This window comes from Sinocyclocheilus anshuiensis, unplaced genomic scaffold (genome assembly GCF_001515605.1).
Source record: "Sinocyclocheilus anshuiensis isolate Anshui unplaced genomic scaffold, SAMN03320099.WGS_v1.1 scaffold870, whole genome shotgun sequence".
NCBI classification, from domain to species: domain Eukaryota; kingdom Metazoa; phylum Chordata; class Actinopteri; order Cypriniformes; family Cyprinidae; genus Sinocyclocheilus; species Sinocyclocheilus anshuiensis.
Window position 1 is genome coordinate 32127 of NW_015540842.1, and position 21398 is coordinate 53524.

The 21398-nt window shown below is 37.4% G+C and overlaps 1 protein-coding gene across 1 annotated transcript in view; it reads right to left on the reverse strand.

The window, feature by feature from the left end:
* Positions 1-4768: 4768 nt before the first annotated feature.
* Positions 4769-21398, reverse strand: part of LOC107687535 (coagulation factor XIII A chain-like) — a 21121-nt gene continuing 4491 nt past the window's right edge. Inside the window, exons 3-15 of the mRNA XM_016484912.1 lie at positions 18476-18661; positions 11993-12244; positions 11756-11874; positions 11437-11544; positions 10140-10317; positions 9893-10031; positions 9708-9811; positions 7887-7975; positions 7647-7800; positions 7273-7551; positions 7026-7186; positions 6799-6935; positions 4769-4907 (exon numbers count right to left, since the gene is read on the reverse strand). Of these exons, the coding sequence (XP_016340398.1) occupies positions 4769-4907; positions 6799-6935; positions 7026-7186; positions 7273-7551; positions 7647-7800; positions 7887-7975; positions 9708-9811; positions 9893-10031; positions 10140-10317; positions 11437-11544; positions 11756-11874; positions 11993-12244; positions 18476-18661 (2045 nt within the window). The remainder of the gene's footprint in view (positions 4908-6798; positions 6936-7025; positions 7187-7272; positions 7552-7646; positions 7801-7886; positions 7976-9707; positions 9812-9892; positions 10032-10139; positions 10318-11436; positions 11545-11755; positions 11875-11992; positions 12245-18475; positions 18662-21398) is intronic.

Here is a 21398-nt window from a genome sequence, read left to right on the forward strand (position 1 = left end):
GATGAGCATTAGTCTATAATTAGTGCAAATTCGTGCGTTTAACCTTTCAAGAACAATGAACAGTTGCATAACCGAAAAAAGCCTGCATAGTGTGTTGCAATGCAGGGAGGGATGCAATATCATGGATTTAATTTATAGAGAATGCCATAGGAGTCCAAACATTTGCTGTTTTTTATGCATGTTTTGTCTCCATCTTGTGGCGGAGGCGCGCAACAAAAAGTATAAAATATCTAGGTTATGTGATCTCTTTGATCAGAAAAGCAAATACTTTAGCTGATACAAATAATATTACACAGCCCGTCTTAGAGGAATATCGTAAAATCATGAGTGAACAGAGATAAATGAACTGTAATTTCGACAGGGAATCCCTGTTTAATGTGTTTGTCCCCGTGTTACCCAATTACTCCGTAACTTGAGAGGTTGTCCGTGGTGACTCATTCAGGTGGGCGCGGGGAGGGATCGGGGAAAGCAGGCGAGACAGAAAGAAAGAGAAGGGGGTATTCCAGCAGCATTGATGCAGTGGAGGCTGTCTAAACCATGTTTCATTAATATGGAGGGAGTGGAGTGAATGAGGTAAGGCACCGATTGGGTCAGCGGAATTTTCCTTTCTTTCGTGAAAATATGCGAAGCAGATTCTGTCTGGAATTATTTGAATGACAAGAATGAAGTGCTAGGTAAACAGTGAAATATTTCTGTGCTTTATTAGTAAGATGAAATGAAGGTCACTGATAGTTTTACAGATTAAAGTCAACTAGGCTACATTAAAATGGGACTGTTAGCTGTTTTTGTACTTGTTGCATGCTATTCCCACCCTTAACCCATCTCTTTTAGAGAACTACAGACCGGTTTCCCTTCTTCCTTTCATTGCAAAAACACTTGAACGAGCTGTGTTCAACTCTCAAGTCTCTGCCTTTCTCACACAGAACCACCTCCTCGACAGCAACCAGTCTGGTTTCAGAAGTGGACATTCAACCGAGACTGCCTTGCTCGCAGATGTGAAGCCCTAAGACTGGCAAGTGTGGATTCCAAATCTTCAATACTTACCTTGCTGGATCTGTCTGCTGCTTTTGACACAGTTAACCACCAGATCCTCCTGTCAACCCTATTGGCAAAGGGCATCTCAGGAACGGCACTCCAGTGGTTTGAGTCTTACCTCTCAGATAGGTCCTTCAAGGTATCTTGGAGAGGTGAGGTATCCAAGTCGCAACATCTAACTACTGGGGTGCCTCAGGGCTCAGTTCTTGGACCACTTCTCTTCTCTTGCACTCTATTAATTTACTGCTTGTTTTCTTTAAAAAAAAGAGAAAACTAACACTAGCTTTTCTAATCTTTTTGTATTCTATCTGTTTTCTTTTTATTTATTATACAATTAACAAAAGCAAAAAAAGGCCACTAACACTAGTTTTTCTAATCTTTTTCTATTGTATCTGTTTTCTTTTTATTTATTATATCATTTAAAAAAAACCTTGCTACGTGTACTGCGTTAAGCTAACTGAGGCTTGTTATAACACTTGCATTTCATTGCTCTTTTGCTGCATTAAGCTAACTGAGACTTGTTATAGCACTTGCATATCATTGTTTTTTTGTTGATTTTGATTGTTTCCATTGTCCTCATTTGCATTTACATTTATACATTTAGCAGATGGGATTACAGTGCATTCAGGCTATACTTTTTTGTTTTTTATCAGTATGTGTGTTTCCTGGGAATTGAACCCACAACCTTTTGCACTGCTAATTCAATGCTCTACCACCGAGCCACAGGAACATTTGTAAGGGCCTGCTAAATGACGAAATATGTAAATGTATTCCTGAAATGAAAATTGCTCGTCTTCATAATATTTTATGAAATAACTTCACCTTTAAAAAACAACTTTCCATTTCGATGGACATTATGTGGACTAGCTAGTTAAAGTAACCATTATGTGGACTAGCTAGCTAGTATCAATCAAACGTTTAAAGGACTGCCTACTTTTAGATGGGACTGGTGAGTAGTTGCGTTTTCAATCATTTTGCTCCCAAAATCCTTTTGCCTTTCCCGAAAGCAGGCCCAGTCATGTTATAGGCAAAATATTGGAAAGCGCATGATTGTCTTTAAAGCGAACATTAGGCACCACAAAATGTGGTTAAAACTGTTCTTAGTCAAAATGAATTTGACACTACATACGATTCCAAAGAAAATCTTTTCGGATTATATTAAATTATCTTATCAACCCCATCCCTCCAACCTGGCGCAATTGAGTTAGCTCCAACCCCATCTGAACCATTGCGTATCATATGCATGCCATTGCCCAAGTCCATTTCTGCATATAAATAGTACGCCAAATAGAAACAGAAAATCGTGTCATTGAAACACACATTCATTAGATCGGGTTAGGACTTAAGGATGGCTTGCCAGGTTCACACTGCACGATTTTATCCCCGATTGTTCACTCGCCGACAAATGCCTGAAATCGGAGGCAAACCGGTGGTCGTTCACGTGAGTGAGTCATGGCGCTAGTAACTCCATGGTCAGGGGTTCGATTCATAAGGAATGCATGAAAAACTGTTAATTAGGTTGGCTTGAGAAAGCCAACCTACTGATCTGCCATTTAAACTTCTTGTTTTAGAAGACAGTAGAACAGTAACGGGGCTGACAAGACGTGAGACGTGCGGATCCATGTGCAAGCTTTATTAAAAGCAGAGGAGGTCAGAAACACAGGCAGGGTCGAACAGTGGCAAACAGGTATATGGCGGGCAAGACACAGGAATAGTCCTAGGGCTAGCGTAGGTCGACGATCAGCGAACAGAATCACAAGGGCGAGACTAGAGGGATAAATCCAGGAAAAGAGGCAAAAATCAGAAACCGAGAAAACAGACAAGGCAAGGCAAGACTGGGCTAGGCTAGGAAGCTAACGAGGGCTCTGTAGAGTAGCTATCACTGCTGGTGATAAGCGCATACAATACTCGGCAGTTAGAAGGAGTGAGATGGAGTGTTAAATAGTGAGTGAGTGATATGAAACAGCTGTGTGCAATCAGTGCTGTGTGCAATCAGTGCAATGAATGATGGGATATGTAGGGTGATATGCAACAGTGTGTAGTGCGAGAGTCAATGAAAATGGAAAGGGTGACCTCTGATGGCTAGCAGACGGAAGTTCATGGACCGGATACGTAACAGTAGAAAACAAAACCGCGCGTCTGTGCCATTTACATACACAGAGACACGCAGAACATGCAGGATTCATATTTAAATAGTATTTTTGCGGCTTAATATTTACAGATACTAGTCCATATTGCGACTCCATGGACCGGATACGTAACAAGAATCATGCTAGTAACTTGCTAATTATGCTAGAAACATGCTAGTGACATGCGAGTAACTTGTTAATCATGCTAGAAACATGCTAGTAACTTGTTAAACATGCGAGTAACTTGTTAATCATGCTAGCGACATGCTAGTAACTTGATAATCATGCTAGCTACATGCTAGTTACTTGTTAATCATGCTAACAACAAATGCTAGTTACTTGCTAATCATGCTAACAACATGCTAATCATACTAGAAACATGCTAGTCACTTGCTAATAATGCGAGCTACATGCTAGTAGCATACTAATCATGCTAGAAACATGCTAGCGTCATGCTAGTAACTTGTTACTCATGCTAGAAACATGCTAGTAACTTGCTAATCATGCTAGCAACATGCTAGTTACATATTAATCATGTTAACAACATGATAATAATGCTAGAAACATGCTAGCGACATGCTAGTAACTTGCTAATCATGCTAGCGACATACTAGTAACTTGTTAATCATGCTAGAAACATGTTATCAACATCTATCTAATCTATCTAAATTTTCACTGCTTTAAACTTTCAGGCTAGGCTTTCTCAAGCCAATCTTGACTAACTTTTTTATCTAGTTAGTAAATAAAGTCCCGCTCTAGTTTTTAACGTTGAATATTCCATTACACTGGAAAACGCATAGAAGTAAAATGGGTTGTGAATGGCATTTCATGAGCGAGATTATTAGATTTTTTTTACAGGTGGTGTTGATGTCTTAATGAAGATTTGCAGTATAACAAATAAAATAATCAAAAATGCTTTCATGCTGAAGTTTTATTGTTAGTTTATATTAGTCAAACACAGTCAGTGGCATTTTAGCAGAGAAAATATGCAACATATTCTGATTAATACAGTCCAATTAATACAGTTAATTAATACATGTTTAATGCATGTTAATTAAGGCACCCAACCAAAACAACTGTCATGTAATTTAGATTTATGTGTAATTTCAGAAAATCTTTTAAATTTTCTTCTTAAATTTTAATAGACCTTTGTTATTTCATAGCTTTACGTTTGTCATACCTGCCAACATTCCCAATATTATGGGGTTCTCCTGCTTTTTCCACTCTTCCTCCCACTCCCAATTTACAACTTATCCTGATAACTGCATGATTTCTTGCATCCACACTTTGCTAATCAGAATGTATCAGACCCCTAGATAGGTTGAGGGTGACTGTTCATTCTGTATCGGTACTTAATGTTTGATTGTGTGTATTTTGTACAGTTAAATGAGTTTACAAATGAAAACTTTTTGCTTAAAATGCTTAAAACACTATATTATTAACAACTCAGTGTTGGAAGTTGTGGGTGTAAAGAAAAAAAAAAATTAAAGCTAGCTTGTATTTCGATAATATTTGTGAAGAAAGCAAAGCAATTAAACAAAATGGTATTGGGAACCCTTTTTCTCTTTTTTCTCTCTGGTTCCCTCGTGGCAATCCGTTATCCGTTACTGCACAAAGATTTCCAGCTGATTGGTGACCTGCCTCACTGTAGCGCAGTCCAGACACGCCATCAGCACCTTCTTCCCAGGGTACTGAGGGGTGATCGTGTCTGTATATTGCAGTGTGCCACCAGGTGCGATCTGACTGCAAATGGAAATGGATATATTTGTATATGCATAACAAATTCTGTATGTCAGTACTTTACTTCAAAATTAACAGTTAAAAGCAAACTGATCATGGGCCGTAAGCACAAAATATTTTTCTTACCACTAAGAGCAGTTAAAGAGTTTCCTCTTCAAATCTTTTCACAAAGCCGCTGAGACCAACTTTTATTAAGGAATGAGGAGAAATCTTAAGCTAAGAGAATAAAATAAAAATGTTGCCATATAAAAAAAAAAAATAAAAAAAATAAAAATGTTGCTATAGTCTATTCAAATAAAGAATTTAAAATAAAAATGTTGCCATACTCAAAAAAATACGTTTTTAAAATGTAGGCTAATGTCACTAATGAAACAAATATATGTTCAGGTAATTGTCAGCCTCTTACATGTTTGCATCTCATAAAAAATAGCGGATATGCATATAAGCAGTGTTTTAATGAACAGACTAGAATAGTAAGACGTGCAAACATAAAAGAAAACCAAACTGGACTCAAGAACAGCTGTTAATTCTTGCCCAACTTGTACATGAAAAGAAGGACATAATCAAATTAAAGGGAAATTATCATGAAATGTTTCTAAAATCTTTACATTCCGAGTCAGATTGCCGGCAACAGCCATTTTAGGATTGTTTGTGATTTGGGCTTAGTGACTTAGGATTCCTCTTGACTTTTGACTTGACTTGACTTGACCTAACTTTTCACAAATTTAGGAGCTAAAACGCTTTGTAAAATGCTTACTTTTAGAGCAAAAATGTAGGAGTCTTAAAGTTAGGACAGACACGCCCATTATTTTTAAGAGTTTCTCCTAAATCAACAATTTAGGAGCTACTTTTAGCCTTAAGATGTTTTGTGAATACGGCCCTTGATTTACACACCATGCTGGCAACAAAATAATATATAAAAATAATAAAACAATATCTACAGAATATTACTACATCTACTAAGAAACAAAGTTACCAAACGCATTATCAAATCATACGCCAGTGCTCTTTTAGGGTGCTTTCACACTTGGTTCACTTGCCTGGTCCGAACCCGAGTTCGATTGCTGCCCCTTTCCCCTGCCCCCGCTGGACTGCATTCATATTATTTTATTTGGGTCCGAACCGCTGTTCGTTTGCGTCATCAAGCCAGCAGCTGTTTACCCCGTTGCTCAGTAACGACGGCGCAGGAGAAGGCGGCAAATGCATAACATTGCTCTCTGCACTTTTATACAATTAAGTTTTTGAACCGTTCGTTTTGTTTACAAAGCTTCGGTAACGGCACTTACGTCTGTGTTACGAATGTACTGCAAATGCTCTAAAGAACGCTGAAGGCGAACAGAAATGAGATATACAGCTCCCTGTTTGCAGCGCGTCAGTCACGCTCGTCAGGAAAGTGAGTGAAACACACACAAACACACATTTTTATCAAATAATACGTCATTAATAGCGGTTCACTTCCGCTATTTGGTACGATTGCGTTCACATCAGCAGCGAACCGTACCGGAGTTGACATGAACCATAGCCCAGACCACCCTTTTTAAGCGGACTCGGGTATGGTTCGCGGGTGCGCACCTGAGTTCGGAAGACAGCGTTCACATCATCCAAACGAACCGAACTCTGACGTCAATCGAACCCGGGTGCGCACCAAAAGTGCTAATGTGAAAGCACCCTTAGTATCACTGTAACACAAAAATCTCCAAGAATGTGCCCTATTTCTTAGAACTGACTCAGCGAACAGTGTCACCGTTTGCACATCTCTCTGTAGATCTATAGATGTATTGTAGCCTTGTAGCATGTTGAGTATTTTATTGTGTGCTTAGTCATCTATTCACTTGTTGACAATGAAAATCATTGGAATGGAAAAATAAATAGGACAGAGGTTATTCCATCTTACTCGTATGTTTTCAATTTGGTCAAAATCAGACCAGGGCTTTCTAGGCGCAGCTGAACGTTTTTCAGGATGAAGTTAAAGGGATTTCGGAACGACACGGTGACCATGAAATCCTTGCCGACCCGGGGTGTTCCAGTCACCTGTGGATCATTTATAATGACTGTTAATGAACTTAAAAGATCAAATGCATCACACATGTTCCTCTACGATTGGTAATAAAGGACGTATACCTTAATTGTGAGTTCAGGAGGACGGAGGGCGACAACTCTCATTGTCGTAAGGGCCATGCCGGTTTCCTGAATGCGTCCATACACCACAAAAAGCAGGTTGGACTGTTCCAGCAGGTAGGGCATGTACTCCGAAGCTTTGACATCGATCATCACTTTCGTGGCTGTAAAATGATTTTCAGAAATTAAGCTAAGCAATCTAAAATGCATGTGCCCTAAACCTACAACAAACTTGTAAAGTCAGGCTCACTTTTCCAGGGATCCACAGATGCAGCTTTGCTTTCAAGCTTAAAGATCGAGCTGGTGACGCCGGTGTAGTACACCACACAGCCAGTGATGGTGGCACCGAGGGTGCATTTTTGGCTGGTCTGGTTCTTAATGTTGAGCGTCAGCTTGAAGTTTTCACCCATTTTGATGATGTCGCCCTGGAGCTCGATGTGCACACCTGTTTCAGCGAGTGGAATGTAATCCCTGGGAGCAATGCCACGACGCTCTGCCATCTGCATGGCCTGCCTATCCTTGTCACTGCCTGGAGCCAGGAAGAAGGTTGAAGGATGACAGGGAAGGGGATAGGGCATGTGTGGCCATCCATGCCCAGGTGTTTTTGGACCAAATGAAGCTTACCTTCTGGGTATTTGTAGGTAGAAGTGATGTCATCATAGGCGTTACTGTTCACCCTTTTGGTGACAAGGAGCTTTCCAACATACGTGGTGTCCACTTGGATGATCTTTGTGTTTCCGTACTTATCAGACTGATAGTAAATCACATCACTGTTCAGCTGGAGACAGGAGAAAGAGTTGCTGCTGAGATTTTGTAAACTAAAGAAGTGGTAAGTAAACATCAAAGAGAAATGACGTTTCTTACCTCTGCAAAGACAAACCTTGCATCAAATGGATAGCTGAGCTCTCCATCTTTGATGGCATTGACAGACGTTGGGCCACATCGATAAAGACCTGAAAGAGAGAGGGAAGCCATTTTTAACGTGTTTCATTTAGCATAACAGAATGCAAATGGTATAGAATTACCATCTAATAATGTCAAGGTACTGTACTATTGTGCCACCAGTACAATTTTATAAAAGATCCACATTTATAGGTTACACTGTGTTTCAAATGTATCAGGTCAGAGCAGATGCCAATGGAACAGAGATGCCAAAACCCCAATCCTCAGACATCCCTCAAATCTCCAAGCAGATGGTGGGTCTAAATGTAGGCCTTTAAAAGTCTAGCATACTATTTCAAGGTCTTGGTGCTTTCCATGAACAGGGTACAAAATAGGGCTTGAATGAAAGCCAGATTTTTGTTCATTTTTAAAGTATCAGCTGAAGGAGGTTCTTAAGTCTGAAAAATATAAATATTTGCTGTTTGGTCACATTTTTGATCTCAGTTACCCCAATTTGTGACACACCTAATTCCATTTGAAAGTTTTCTACCATAAAAATAAATACAAATTGAAAAACTATACTACATTTTTTATCTCACAATTCTGAATTTATACCACACAATTGCGAAATACAAACTCTTTTAGATATAGAAACTTTTTCCCTCATTGGACTTTATAACTCACAATTGTGAGTTTATATCTCACAGCTCTGAGAAAAGAAGTCAGAATTGTGAGATAAAAAGTCAGAATTGTGAGATATAAACTTGCAATTGCAAGAAAAAAAAAGAGAATTCTGACAATAATTTTGCAATTCTTTTTCTCGCAACTGCAAGTTTACAGTATATCTCACAGCTCTGAGAAAAGAAGTCAGAATTGCAAGAGGAAAAAAAAAAAAGCCAGGACTGCAAAATATAAACTCACAGTTGCGAGAGAGAGAAGCAAGTCAGAATTGTGAGAAAAAAGTCAGAATTGCGAGATATAAACTCGCAATTGCAAGAAAAAAGTAAGAATTGCCAGTTTATATCCTACAATTTTGACTGTAATTTGCAATTGCAAGTTTAGATCTCACAATTCTGACTTTATAACTCGCAATTGCAAGTTTATATCTCACAATTCTGAAATGTCAGAAAAGTCAGAATTTCAAGCTAAAGAGTCACAATTACCTTTTTTTATTTTTTATTAAGTGGTGGAAATGGCTTCCATAATTCATAGATAGTGTCTCCTAACCTTACCAGTTAACTTTAGAGCAGCGGTTCTTAATCCTGGTCCTCGAGACCCCCCGCTCTGCACATTTTGTATGATTATCCTACCGCTTCAGGGGTTTGTTCCATTCGAACATAAGTGCCCTGCGAAGTGGACATCACAGGATATTCCACCATGATTCCAGTTCGAAAGAAGCATATATGTTTCATTCAAAGGGCATTCAAGTGCATGAGACGTAACTTCTATGCAAATCTCATGATTACGGTTAAATAACCCTTCACACTTCTGGAGTAAGTTTTGTCTGTGTGTGGAGACGCTGCAGGCAGTGGTGTTGCGCAAATCTGTGTTCTTAAGTGAAGTAAACTTCAGCTGATTTCCCGTGTGCAGGGAGTAGAGAGCAGTGAACACTATGTAGGGAGCATGTCGATTGGAACACAGTTCATTCATGGAGCTCTCTTCTAACGAGCTGGTTATCGGAATCAGGTGTGTTAAACAAGAGAGACATGCAAAATATGCAGAGCGGGGGGTCGCGAGGACCAGGATTAAGAACTGCTGCTTTAGAGGAAAGCCAGTGTATATAGAAGATGTGGAGGATCATACCATCACTGGTCTCCTGAGGGGTGCTGTCGACCACCTGCCAGCCAGAGTATTTTTCAGGCAGATCAGGCCTCCTCATGTACACCTCATTCCAGCTGTGGTAGTTCCTGTGAGACACAGTGTTATTGTCACTAAACAGCATTTAACCAGCATTACCTATCAGACTGTGTATGCTTTGTGTATCTCACCAGACTGAATCTCTCGTTCGGCTTCTGCTCACTCCCCCATTTTCATCGAGTATAATGTCTGTCTTCAGGTTGCCCGTGTTGTCGTGAGCAGAGGCGAAATTGGTGACAACTCGTGCGGGGATCCCAAGACAGCGCAAAACTAGGTGGGATCATCACAGTGCCATGGTTATGCCACAGTCTTTTTTAGCAAGGCTCTAAATAACCTGAATTTCAGAACCAATAATGAACGTGCTGTCGCCATACTCACAAGTGTTCAGCACACCGGCAAACACCCAGCACTGAGCAAAGCACACAGGCAAACCACCGTCTTTGGCATATTTGAGCAGGATTTCAGGACTTCCTGTCCAGGCAGTGGGTGCTGTGCCAATGGAGTAATCACTACTCCAGTTGCCAACCAGGACACCATTGTCGTCTTGGGAGTTCATCTGAAAATATACCACCAAAAAAGCCTACATATATGCTATGTAAATTCATATAAGACCAGCTGCTTAGGAAGTACGTTGGAAAGTAAAAAAAAGCCCATCTATCCATCCATCTATCTGTCTATCTATCTATCTATCTATCTATCTGTCTGTCTGTCTATCTATATCTATCTATCTACAATACACACACATGCATGTATATATTTCAGAAAAATATGTTATGTTTATATGTTAAATATATTTATATATATATACTATAAATTATATGAATATAAATATATACATGTAAATACATGTACATATTTTCAAAATATATACTGTGTATATTTATACATACATAATAATATATACAAGGTACACACATATTATGTAAACAAAAACTTTTATTTTGGATGCGATTAATCACGATTAATTGTTTGACAGCACTAATATATATATACAGTATAATAAAATTAAATAATACAATTAAACATAAAAGGGGCCTAGGGTTTTTCCTGTAAATCATATTCTTCTGTAAAGGACAAAACATTTAGGCTATTGCATTTTTCTTTTTGTATAAGAAATAAGCTCATTATAAAATGCACAAAACGTTGGTATCCATCGTGCAATTTGAACGCAGCAGCAACTGAATGCTAGCCCAGATAGTCGTACAGTGTGAAAACAACAGTGATCCGATGACTTTGAAAATCATGCAGTGTGAACTCGGCATTAGGTGTTGAGGACCAGTGCATCTGTTGAGTACTGTTAAAATCAGATACTATAAGACTTTTACACAAGTCGTATTGGAATTGGTGACTTGTAACTTGTAATTGAGTCACTGTCACCGTAAGGTATCTGTACTTTTACTCAAGTATGGTTTTCGGGTACTCTTTAGCGATCTACTTCATCTATGTTTTGATCATCGATCTGGATCCGATCTGGACGTAGTCTTTGAGAAAAATTTGATTTTCTCAGTTTTTTTTTCTTTTCAAAATGTTGCTTTTTTTAATTAAACTTGCCCAGGAATGCATGAAGCTAGAATAAAACTATTTGTTTAGTTTTTTGTTTAAACGCAGAGGCTACGTTCTTTCTTTTGACATATTGCATGTTCAGATATTCATACAACAAAGTATTAAATCATACCAGGGCTGATCCCTGCCGAACTAATTCAATGGCATTTCCACGGTACAGCAGAGGTACTTTCCCAGCATCCAGAACCAAAAGACAGGCATCCAGAACCCCCTCTTCAAACTACAGGAAACCATATAAAATGTTAAATGAAGGTATCAGGTTGAATAGTCCACCATAAGAGTTAGAACATTTGTTTTCTTCATGAAGAAACATCTCCAGAAAACTGAAAACCATATAAAATGTTAAATGAAGGTATCAGGTTGAATAGTCCACCATAAGATTTAGAACATTTGTTTTCTTCATGAAGAAACATCTCCAGAAAACTGCCGACCTGGCCGTAGTTCCATGAACGGGAGGATATGTTGTTGTATTCTCCATTGTAGATGATCCCCACATCATTCAGCACATACTCATGTCTGTCAGTATCTCTGGACACATACACCAGATCCGCTGTGTGCCAACATATATGAGATACATGCATTATGATACATCCATAAAATCTTAGGGTTTGTTGCCATCTATACAAGTGATGTCGGTACGCAAAACAAAGTGTTATACTTGTACTCACCAGGGTCCCAAGGATTGAACAGCACATAGAAATCAGTGTCAGGGTTCCTTGCAGTGCGCTGTTTTCCCAAATCAGTCATTACTGTTACAAAGGTGCGGAAGCGACCAATGATGCAGCTGGCGTCAGGTGTTATGCCCACTGTCACATCATTGCCTTGCGTGCCAATCACGCGACCATTCCAGCGCCCATCACGTTTCTCTTTTCCGATGAACACAGTGATGTAGGTGCCCCTGTTTTCATCAGGTGAACTGCCTGTGAGGACAGATATATGCCAGGTTTGAAGGCATTTGAAAATTCAATTGAAAATTCTGTCGTCATTCTTTAAGAAAAAGTTTAAGAACGTCTGAAGCAGCTGATGAATTTTTTTGCTCATACAATTATAGCCAGTGGCGTCCAAAGCAACATTGAAAATATCTATCAAAATATGCTGACTTTCTCAGACCACATTGCTAAAACTGCCTGGTCCTGCAGATTTGCTTTATTCAACATCAGGAAGATCAGGCCCTTTCTTTCAGAACATGCTTCACAACTCCTTGTTCAAGCTCTTGTTCTGTCCAGGTTGGACTATTGCAATGCTCTCTTGGCAGGTCTTCCAGCCACTTCTATCATATACTCTAAAAAATGCTGGGCTGTTTCAACCCAACTTTGGGTCAAATATGGCCTAACCCAACCGTTGGGTAAATTTTTTACATTAAATTTTTAACCCAAAATTTGGGTTAGTCCATATTTGACCCAAAGTTGGGTTGAAACAACCCAGCATTTTTTAGTGTACCTTTACAATTAATACAGAATTCGGCAGCAAGATTCATTTTTAATGAGCCGAAAAGAACGGATGCCACACCTCTGCACTGGCTACCAATAGCTGCTCGCATAAAGTTCAAGGCATTAATGTTTGCCTACAAAACCACCACTGGCTCTGCACCCCTTTACCTTAATTCATTACCTCAGATTTATGTGCCTCTAGAAGCTTGCGTTCTGCAAGTGAACATCGCTTTATTGTTCATCCCAAAGAGGCACAAATTCACTTTCACTGACTTTTACATTAACGGTTCCCTCCTGGTGAAATGACCTGCCCAACTCAATCCGAGCAGCTGAGTCCTTAGCCATCTTCAAGAATCTGCTAAAAACACATCTCTTCCATCTTTATTTGACCCTCTAACTCTAGCACTCTCTATTCTAATTCTATTCTTTAAAAAAAAAACTTGCCCCTTTTAGACTTGCACTCTATTCATTTACTAACTGCTTGTTTTCTTTATAAAAAAAACAAACTAACACTAGCTTCTCTATTCTTTATGTATTCTATCTATTTGTTTTCTTTTTATTTATTATGCAATTAACAAAAAGCAAAAAAGGCCTCTAACACTAGCTTGACTTAAGCTACAGTAACTGACACTTGTTATAGCACTTGCATATCATTACTCTTTTGTTGATATGCTTGCTTTCATTGTTCTCATTTGTAAGTCGCTTTGGATAAAAGCATCTGCTACATGACTAAATGTAAATGTAAAATATATGCTTAGATATGTTTGGGCGAGCTGCCTTGGGTCACTTCAAAAAGAAAAAAAGAAAAATGGTGCTCTCGGGATCGGCTCCAGTAACAAGGGCCCAAACCTCAAGAGGAAATCTTCCCACAGGACAGCAGCTGAGCCAGCAATGATGAACACGAAGCTGACATCGAGACTGGATTAAATGGTGCTGCGACAGCCGAGGGAACATCACTTCAATTATTCAGCTGACCTAACTGCAGAATGGCACTACGCTCTGGTTTGTCTCTAATGAAGACGGGCAGATATTTTCTCACTTTCATTGTTTTTCTGAGAGTTATTTCCAGTCCATTAATAGCTCTGTTGTCGGTCAGTTCATGCTTCCCTTGAGCATATAAAAAAAAATATATATATATAAGATGTAATTCCATGTAGATCCATATCTTTATGTCTGTCCATTCAGGCCTATGCATTGCTTGTAATTATTTTCCTCCTCCTCTGCTGTGTGGGCTCCTCCACAGCTTTTGTCAGGTTCAGTACTAACTTGACCACTTTATTGGTCACCATACTCTCTTTTCTCAACTCTTTCCCTGCCATTGATGAAACTTTCCAGCTTTCCATGTCTTCTGTTATACGGTAGGAGGCGCTATTACACATCTTCTGATAGAGTACTGAATGTCTGGATCCAAACACGGCGAAGAAGAAGCAGAAATAAGTGATCGCATAAATAAGTGATCGCATGTGTAAAATAATGCGACCATCAAACATTAAACAGCATATAAATCAAAACTGCCTGATGCTACTGAATGAAATGAGTCAGGAAGTGATTTAGGACTGTGAAGCTTTGGGGGTGTTGATGGTTTTCTGAATCCAATCCAGAAGTAGTCTTTGACAAAAGCGTCATTTTGTTCAAAATGTTACTTTTTTTAAATAAAACTTGTCCACATTCAAGTGGCAACTTAAAAAAACTGTCAGGGAAAGAGTTAAAGGGATAGGACACCCAAAATGTCATAATTTACAGTCTTTATTTAGTAACCTGTATGATGTACTTTCTTCTTTTAAAAGATAATTTAAGAGATGTTTCAGTGTTTTTTGTCCATACAACGAAAGTCAATGTTCACCAAAACTGTTTGGTTACCAGAATTCTTTAAAATGTTATGTTCTGCAGAAGAAGAAAAAAAAAAAGAAAGAAAGAAATTCATACAGGTTTGGAGTAACATGAGGGTGACTAAATGATTACAGATTTTTCATTTTGGGGTTAACTATCCCTTCAAGATTAAGCACATGCGCTCTCTGCCATCCCTCCACCCTACCATAGTACCATACTAGTGTTTCTCCAGTGCTTTAGACATCAGGCTTTCTGCATTTTGGATGTATAAGATAGATTACCAGCCTTGACAACCAAGCAAACATGTGACTGACCTTCAACAATGAACAACATTAAATGCTGAACAGTTGTTAAAAAGTTAACAAAATACTTCTAAATCAGTGTTGAAATTTTTACGTTGTAAAGACGGTGAAACAAGATTGTGATATGATGCCTAAGATGCTATCTGGGTAAGCAGCTTACTAAACTCAACATGGAAAGAATCTTAAAGGGGTCATATGATGCGATTTCAAGTTTTCTCTCCTAAAACGGCTCGTTCTAACACGCCCCCACATGTCTACATCACGATGTGGGAAGATTTGCATAACGCTGCCCAAATGTTCACGCAAAGAAAGGAGTAACTTTATTGTTGCTGCCACCGCCGCCGCCATGTTGAGAAGAAGCTGTGTGTTTCGTTGCGAAAGCAAAACTACTTTGTTTGGTCTTCCAAAAGAGGACACGACTAGAAATCAGTGGTTAAGTTGTATTTACAACACTGTTCCAGAACAGTTCAACCCAAATATTCAGATGTGTCCAGTGCATTTTATGGAGGACTGTATGTTGATCCTGGGAGAGTAGACTACAATGCCGGCTGTTCTGACTCACAGACTGTAAGTAGGCTTTCATATTTAAGGAATTTGCCACTGAGGATTCAAACGTGAATTTTGAGCAGTGTAGAGTAGCGTTTGTAGTTTGTCATTTCTCCGATCACAAATGCAGACATGGTTTTATGTTTACGTGGCGCGATGCAATGCAACGCGTAAAAAGACAGTATAAGTCATTATAATCCGTAATTATGTCCCCACTGGATGCAACAAATGCCTCGTGTTTTATTGTTTTGGTCTCGTCGCTCCGGCCTGACACGGCATCACAGTATAGTAGGGGCGTAACATTTCTGTCACACGCTTGAGGTATTCGGCCAATCACAACGCACTAGATAGCTGGCCAATCACAGCACACCTCACTTTTCAGACCGATGAGCTTTGAAAAAATCGACGCGTTTCAGAAAGGCGGGGCATAGAGGAGAAACAATAATGTACAGTATGTGGAAAATAATGTGTTTTTTGAACCTTAAACCACATAAACACATTTCAGTACACCAGATACACAAAATAATATTATTTTTAGCATCATCATTTAGCAACACCCCTTTAAATGTTAAATGCTAAATGGTTGCGAAAATGTTAACAAAATACTTATAAATGAACGTCAAAATGTTCATGTTGTAAAATAAGATGTTGAAACAACATCAAACATTGATTCAATTTTGGAGTCTGGACAAACCAGTAAGAGTCACAGTGTGGAACACAAAAGAAATGTGCAACAAACTGTCAATGTCAAAACATTTTGGAAAATTGGTGACTAATTTGTATGAATTGGTATGTTTTTGAAAGATCTACTAATGCCCTATGGACAGTTCAGGTTAAGCTTGCTTTTATTTTATTTCATTATTTATTTATTTCCAATTCATACCTTTCCATACAAATCACATTGTGCCAATTCATACGATATTGCCACCTAGTAACATAGTTACATTTTCTTAAAATTGGATGAAAAGAAATTGGGGTTTTCCCCTTTACCTAAATGCACCACTTTTAGACTTATCTGTCCTCCAGAAGCTTGCATTCTGCAGGTGAACGGCACATTATGCCATCCCAAAGAGGCACAAAATCACTTTCACAGACCTTTACCTAAACGGTTCCCTGCTGGTGGAATGACCTGCCCAACTCAATCCAAGCAGCTGAGTCTTTAGGCATATTCAAGAAACAGCTAAAGAAACAGCTAATCTCTTCCATCTACACTTGACCCTCTAACACTTGCACTCTCTATTGTATTTTTATTCTATCTACTTGTTTTTTTAAATTATTTTAAAAACTTGACCCTTTAACACAGGGGTGCCCAAGCTCGGTCCTGGAGGGCCGGTGTCCTGCAGAGTTTAGCTCCAACCCCAATTAAACACACCTGAACCCTAGCAATCTCTATTCTATTTCTATTCTATCTACTTGTTTTCTTTTTATTTATTAAAAAATAACATGACCCCCTAACACTAACTCTGTCTATTCTATTTCTATTCTATCTGCTTGTTTTCTTTTCATTTATTATAAAAAATAATAACTTGACCCCCTAACAGAACCTGGGGGAGGTTGGAGGATCAGGAAGAAGACAAATAGTAATAATAATAATAATAATGGTAGTAGTAGTAGAAATAATAACGGCACCAACAACAACAACAACAACAACAATAATAATAATAATAATAATAATAATAATAATAATAGCAATAAAGCTATAAATAGTGAGATATTGTAAGGCTGCCTCTGGGCCCTCCATGAGCACAGCATAAGTTGGGCCCCCGCCCATGTCACCCTACGACGGGCCATCAAGAAGAGGTGTAGTGGGGCACAGGGCCCAAAGTCCCACCCCTGGCCACCACCTACATGCCATGCTTACCCTATATATATTTTTGATCTATTCTATTTCTATTCTACCTACTTGTTTTCTTTTTATTTATTTAAAAAACTTGACCCTATATCACTAGCTCTATTTATTCTATTTCTATTCTATTTACTTGTTTTCATTTTATTTATTATAAAAAACTTGACCCTCTAACACTGGCAATCTCTATTGTATTTCTATTCTATCTACTCGTTTTCGTTTTATTTATTACAAAAAACTTGAGCCTCTATCACTAGCTCTATTTATTCTATTTCTATTCTATCTACTTGTTTTCATTTTATTTATTATAAAAAACTTGACCCTCTAACACTGGCAATCTCTATTGTATTTCTATTCTACCTACTTGTTTTCTTTTTATTTATTATAAAAAACTTGAGCGTCTATCACTAGTTCTATTTATTCCATTTATATTCTATCTACTTGTTTTCTTTTTTATTTATTATAAAAACTTGACCCTCTAACACTTGCACTGTCTATTGTATTTATATTCTATTTACTTTTTTCTTTATCTTTTATTTTTTATAAAAACTTGACCCTCTAACACTAGCAATCTCTATTCTATATCTATTCTATCTACTTGTTTTCTTTTTATTCATTATAAAAAACTTGACCCTTTAACACTTGCATTCTCTATTCTATTTCAATTCTCACTACTTGTTTTCTTTATTTTTATTATGAAAAATAATAACCTGACCCCTTAACCCCAGAAATCTCTATTATATTTCTATTCTATATACTTGTTTTCTTTTTATTTATTATACAAACCTTAGCCCTCTACAACTTGCATTCCCTATTCTATTTCTATTCTATCTACTTATTTACTTTTCATTTATTATACAAATCTTGACCCTCTAACACTAGCATTCTCTATTCTATTTCTATTCTATCTACTTGTTTTCTTTTTATTTATTATTAAAAAAAATAATAGTAACTTGACCCTCTAACACTAGCTCTATCTATTCTGTTTCTTTTCTATTTACTTTTTGTTCTTTTTATTGATTAATTATTAAAAAGAAAACTGCTACGTGTACTGCGTTAGACTATCCAGGACCTGTCACAGCACTTATATATTGTTGCTCTTTTGCTGCTTTGATTGTTTTTATTGTTATCATTTGTAAGTTACTTTGGATAAATGTAATGTAAATGTAAATTAGATATTTTGAAAGATCTGCTCACCAATCATGAACTCTATCTGCACATTGTCCTGCTGGTTATTGAAGGGTCGGTCAAACCTGATGATGAGGATGAATTCTTTATTCCTGCGCACAATGAGGCTGGTGTTCTTGTACCTGCTGGTGTTGTGCGCTTTCTTGTTGTCCATCGCACGCATATCAACACTCAGTACTGAGAGACCTCGTGTTGCTGGAAAAAAAGAGAAAAAAAAAACTTACTTGATCATTTGAATACAAACATTATTACAGCTGAGTCAGGTCTAAGAGTTTCAGAACAATTAAAAATACATATTAAAACACTGAGTGGTATTTAAAGGCTTCCTTATCGTCTAATCATGCTAATGATAATGGATGAGCATCTACAACCTTTTAAGTTTGGCAGTGGTTATTAGTGGTAAGACTTGAGCTAATAGCACTATATACAATACAATGCAAATATTAGATATTGTCCATTTTTAATAAGACTGAACTATTTTGATTGGAAAAATGTACAGAATTGGATGAAATAATGTACATTTATAATCAGGGGGGCCATGTATAACAACTAAAAGGAGGACACTTTGCAGGATACAGTGAATTGTTTTTTAACTATGTGAAGGCAACTTCTGAAACCCTTTTACTGTAAGTCTATGTGTCCGCTTTCATTTAAATGTTTAAATGTATTCAATAAATGCAATTAGAATACAAAGACATTATAGTGCTGCTATCAGTCAAATGAAATCAGACAAAATCCATCTTTGCATTGTAGAGGTGGCTCAAAATCTGCATCTGAACTGGCATTAGATGTACTTACACATGCACAATTTACAACTGCATAAACAATGCTATAAGATTAATGTTTTAGAAACATAATATACAGAAGATAGAAATATAGAAATGTTGGAAAAAATGAAATTATACTTTAAGCCACAGTAGGTGGGTACAAGTCACTGTCTTAGTGAATGACTCATTGATGGATTGATTGATTGATTGATTCATTCGTTCAATCAATCGATTTAATGGCTGATTCAATCAGAAACAAAGCAAGTGACACTTCCTTATTAATGGGTCACTGAATCGATGAGGCGATTCATTAAAAAAAACGCTGAATCATTCAAGAACGACTAACGTCCTGCTGTAACTCTGTTTGGAGCAAAAACGGTCGATACTGACAATATTGTGTCTAAAATGTGCATCACTTAATATTAGCTTAAACTTAGCCTATGTTATAATCTATTAATCCGTCCCTCGGGTCATTTTGACCCGAAAAAGATAAAAAAAAAAAATAAAAAAATCGTGTGTTGATCCAAGATTTCTTTACTTTTGTCACACTTGCACTGGGAATACGCACACAAAAATTTGAGTGGATTTGAGGAGTTTAAATGGGTGCAATAAAAAAGTAACAAAAGTGTCATTTTGACCCGCATAGGAATGAATGGAATTTACGAGAAAACTGCATTTTTCATTACATTTGATTTTTTTTTTATATACAAAATCTGAGACAAACGAAGGGCTGAGACTACAGAATATCCCCAGTACAGAAAAAAATTTACACACACACACACACATGGTACACACACTCTCATAGAACACATTGTAATATTTTATATGTTTCTGCTGGGATATGACTGTACTTTTTCCATTTTTTGGGGGGACTTAACACAGTTAGATTTGAGTGATGTGATGGAGACCAATGAGTTTATATCATATTTATATATTTTTAAATATATTATATATTTATTTCATATTTATGTAATTGTATGAATATACATGTTTTGGTTATAATTCAGTTAGAATTTTTATTTTATTTTATTTTTTTACAAAATATGGATTTTGTAATGTTTCAATATATATTTTAATCCATAAACAACCAAATTGAAGCCTTAAGATGATCTCATTTATCATGTTTCACTTGTTTTGCACAGTTAAAAATCTCCATAGGGTTCTATAGGCCCCTCTAGTGGCTGTAACCATAATATGCAATTTTATGTAATTTTTCCCCACCAGATGGAATCAGAGACACTCAGTGATTCAATTCCAAGGCCATCTGGTGGTTTTTGATGAAACAGGACTGAAATTGTGTCTTTCTTTGTTTTTGTTTTTTGGTGAAATAATGTACAAAAACTGCTTATTTGCTTATATTTTCTTAAATATATCCAGAATAAAAGGTAAATATAATAAAAATCACCAAAAAAACCTACATAAAAAATTAGAAAAAAATGGGCCACTATAAGCTTTCTGGACCAAAAATAAAATTAGTGGCATTTTTGGCCTTCGGGTCATTTTGACCCGCGAGGGACACTTTTGTTATAGGTTCGGGAGGGAAGGATGAGGGTTTTAGGTTTTAATAATTGGATAAAGTATAAAAGAGTGAGGATCTAAAAAGGAGAACAAGTGAGCATCCTGCTCTCTGCTCTAGCGGTAGACGGACTGTCCGACCTAAAACCAGACAGATGGCCACCCTATCGACAGAAAAAGGCATATGATGCCTAGGATGCCATCTGTATAGGTAGCTCACTAGATTTTAGAACAGCGCAATATTGTCTTCTTAGCTAGGTTTGCCATTTTAAGGGTGTGGTGTCAAAACTGTGGGGTGATTTAAGGAAAAATGACACTTTGTTCCAATATCAGACATATGGTGATGGTTATGGAGCAAATGTCAAAATGTTTTAGTTTACAAATCATGGTAAAAATGGTAAAAGTTCATAGCATAGTATTGTGCAAGATCCATGTTAATTTTAATCAATTCCCATGTAAAAATGTGTTGCTATCTGTAGTGTTTGTATCAGCTATGTATAGGTTTGTTTTTGGTGTTTTTACAAACTGTAGGTATAGAATCACATTTTTTCAAATGAGCCTAGCTGGTTTAATGAATACTATGCATTCTCTTTTCACACAGTTTTTTTTTTTTTCTCGGTTTTTACTGTTCACTGTAACTGTGGGTATAG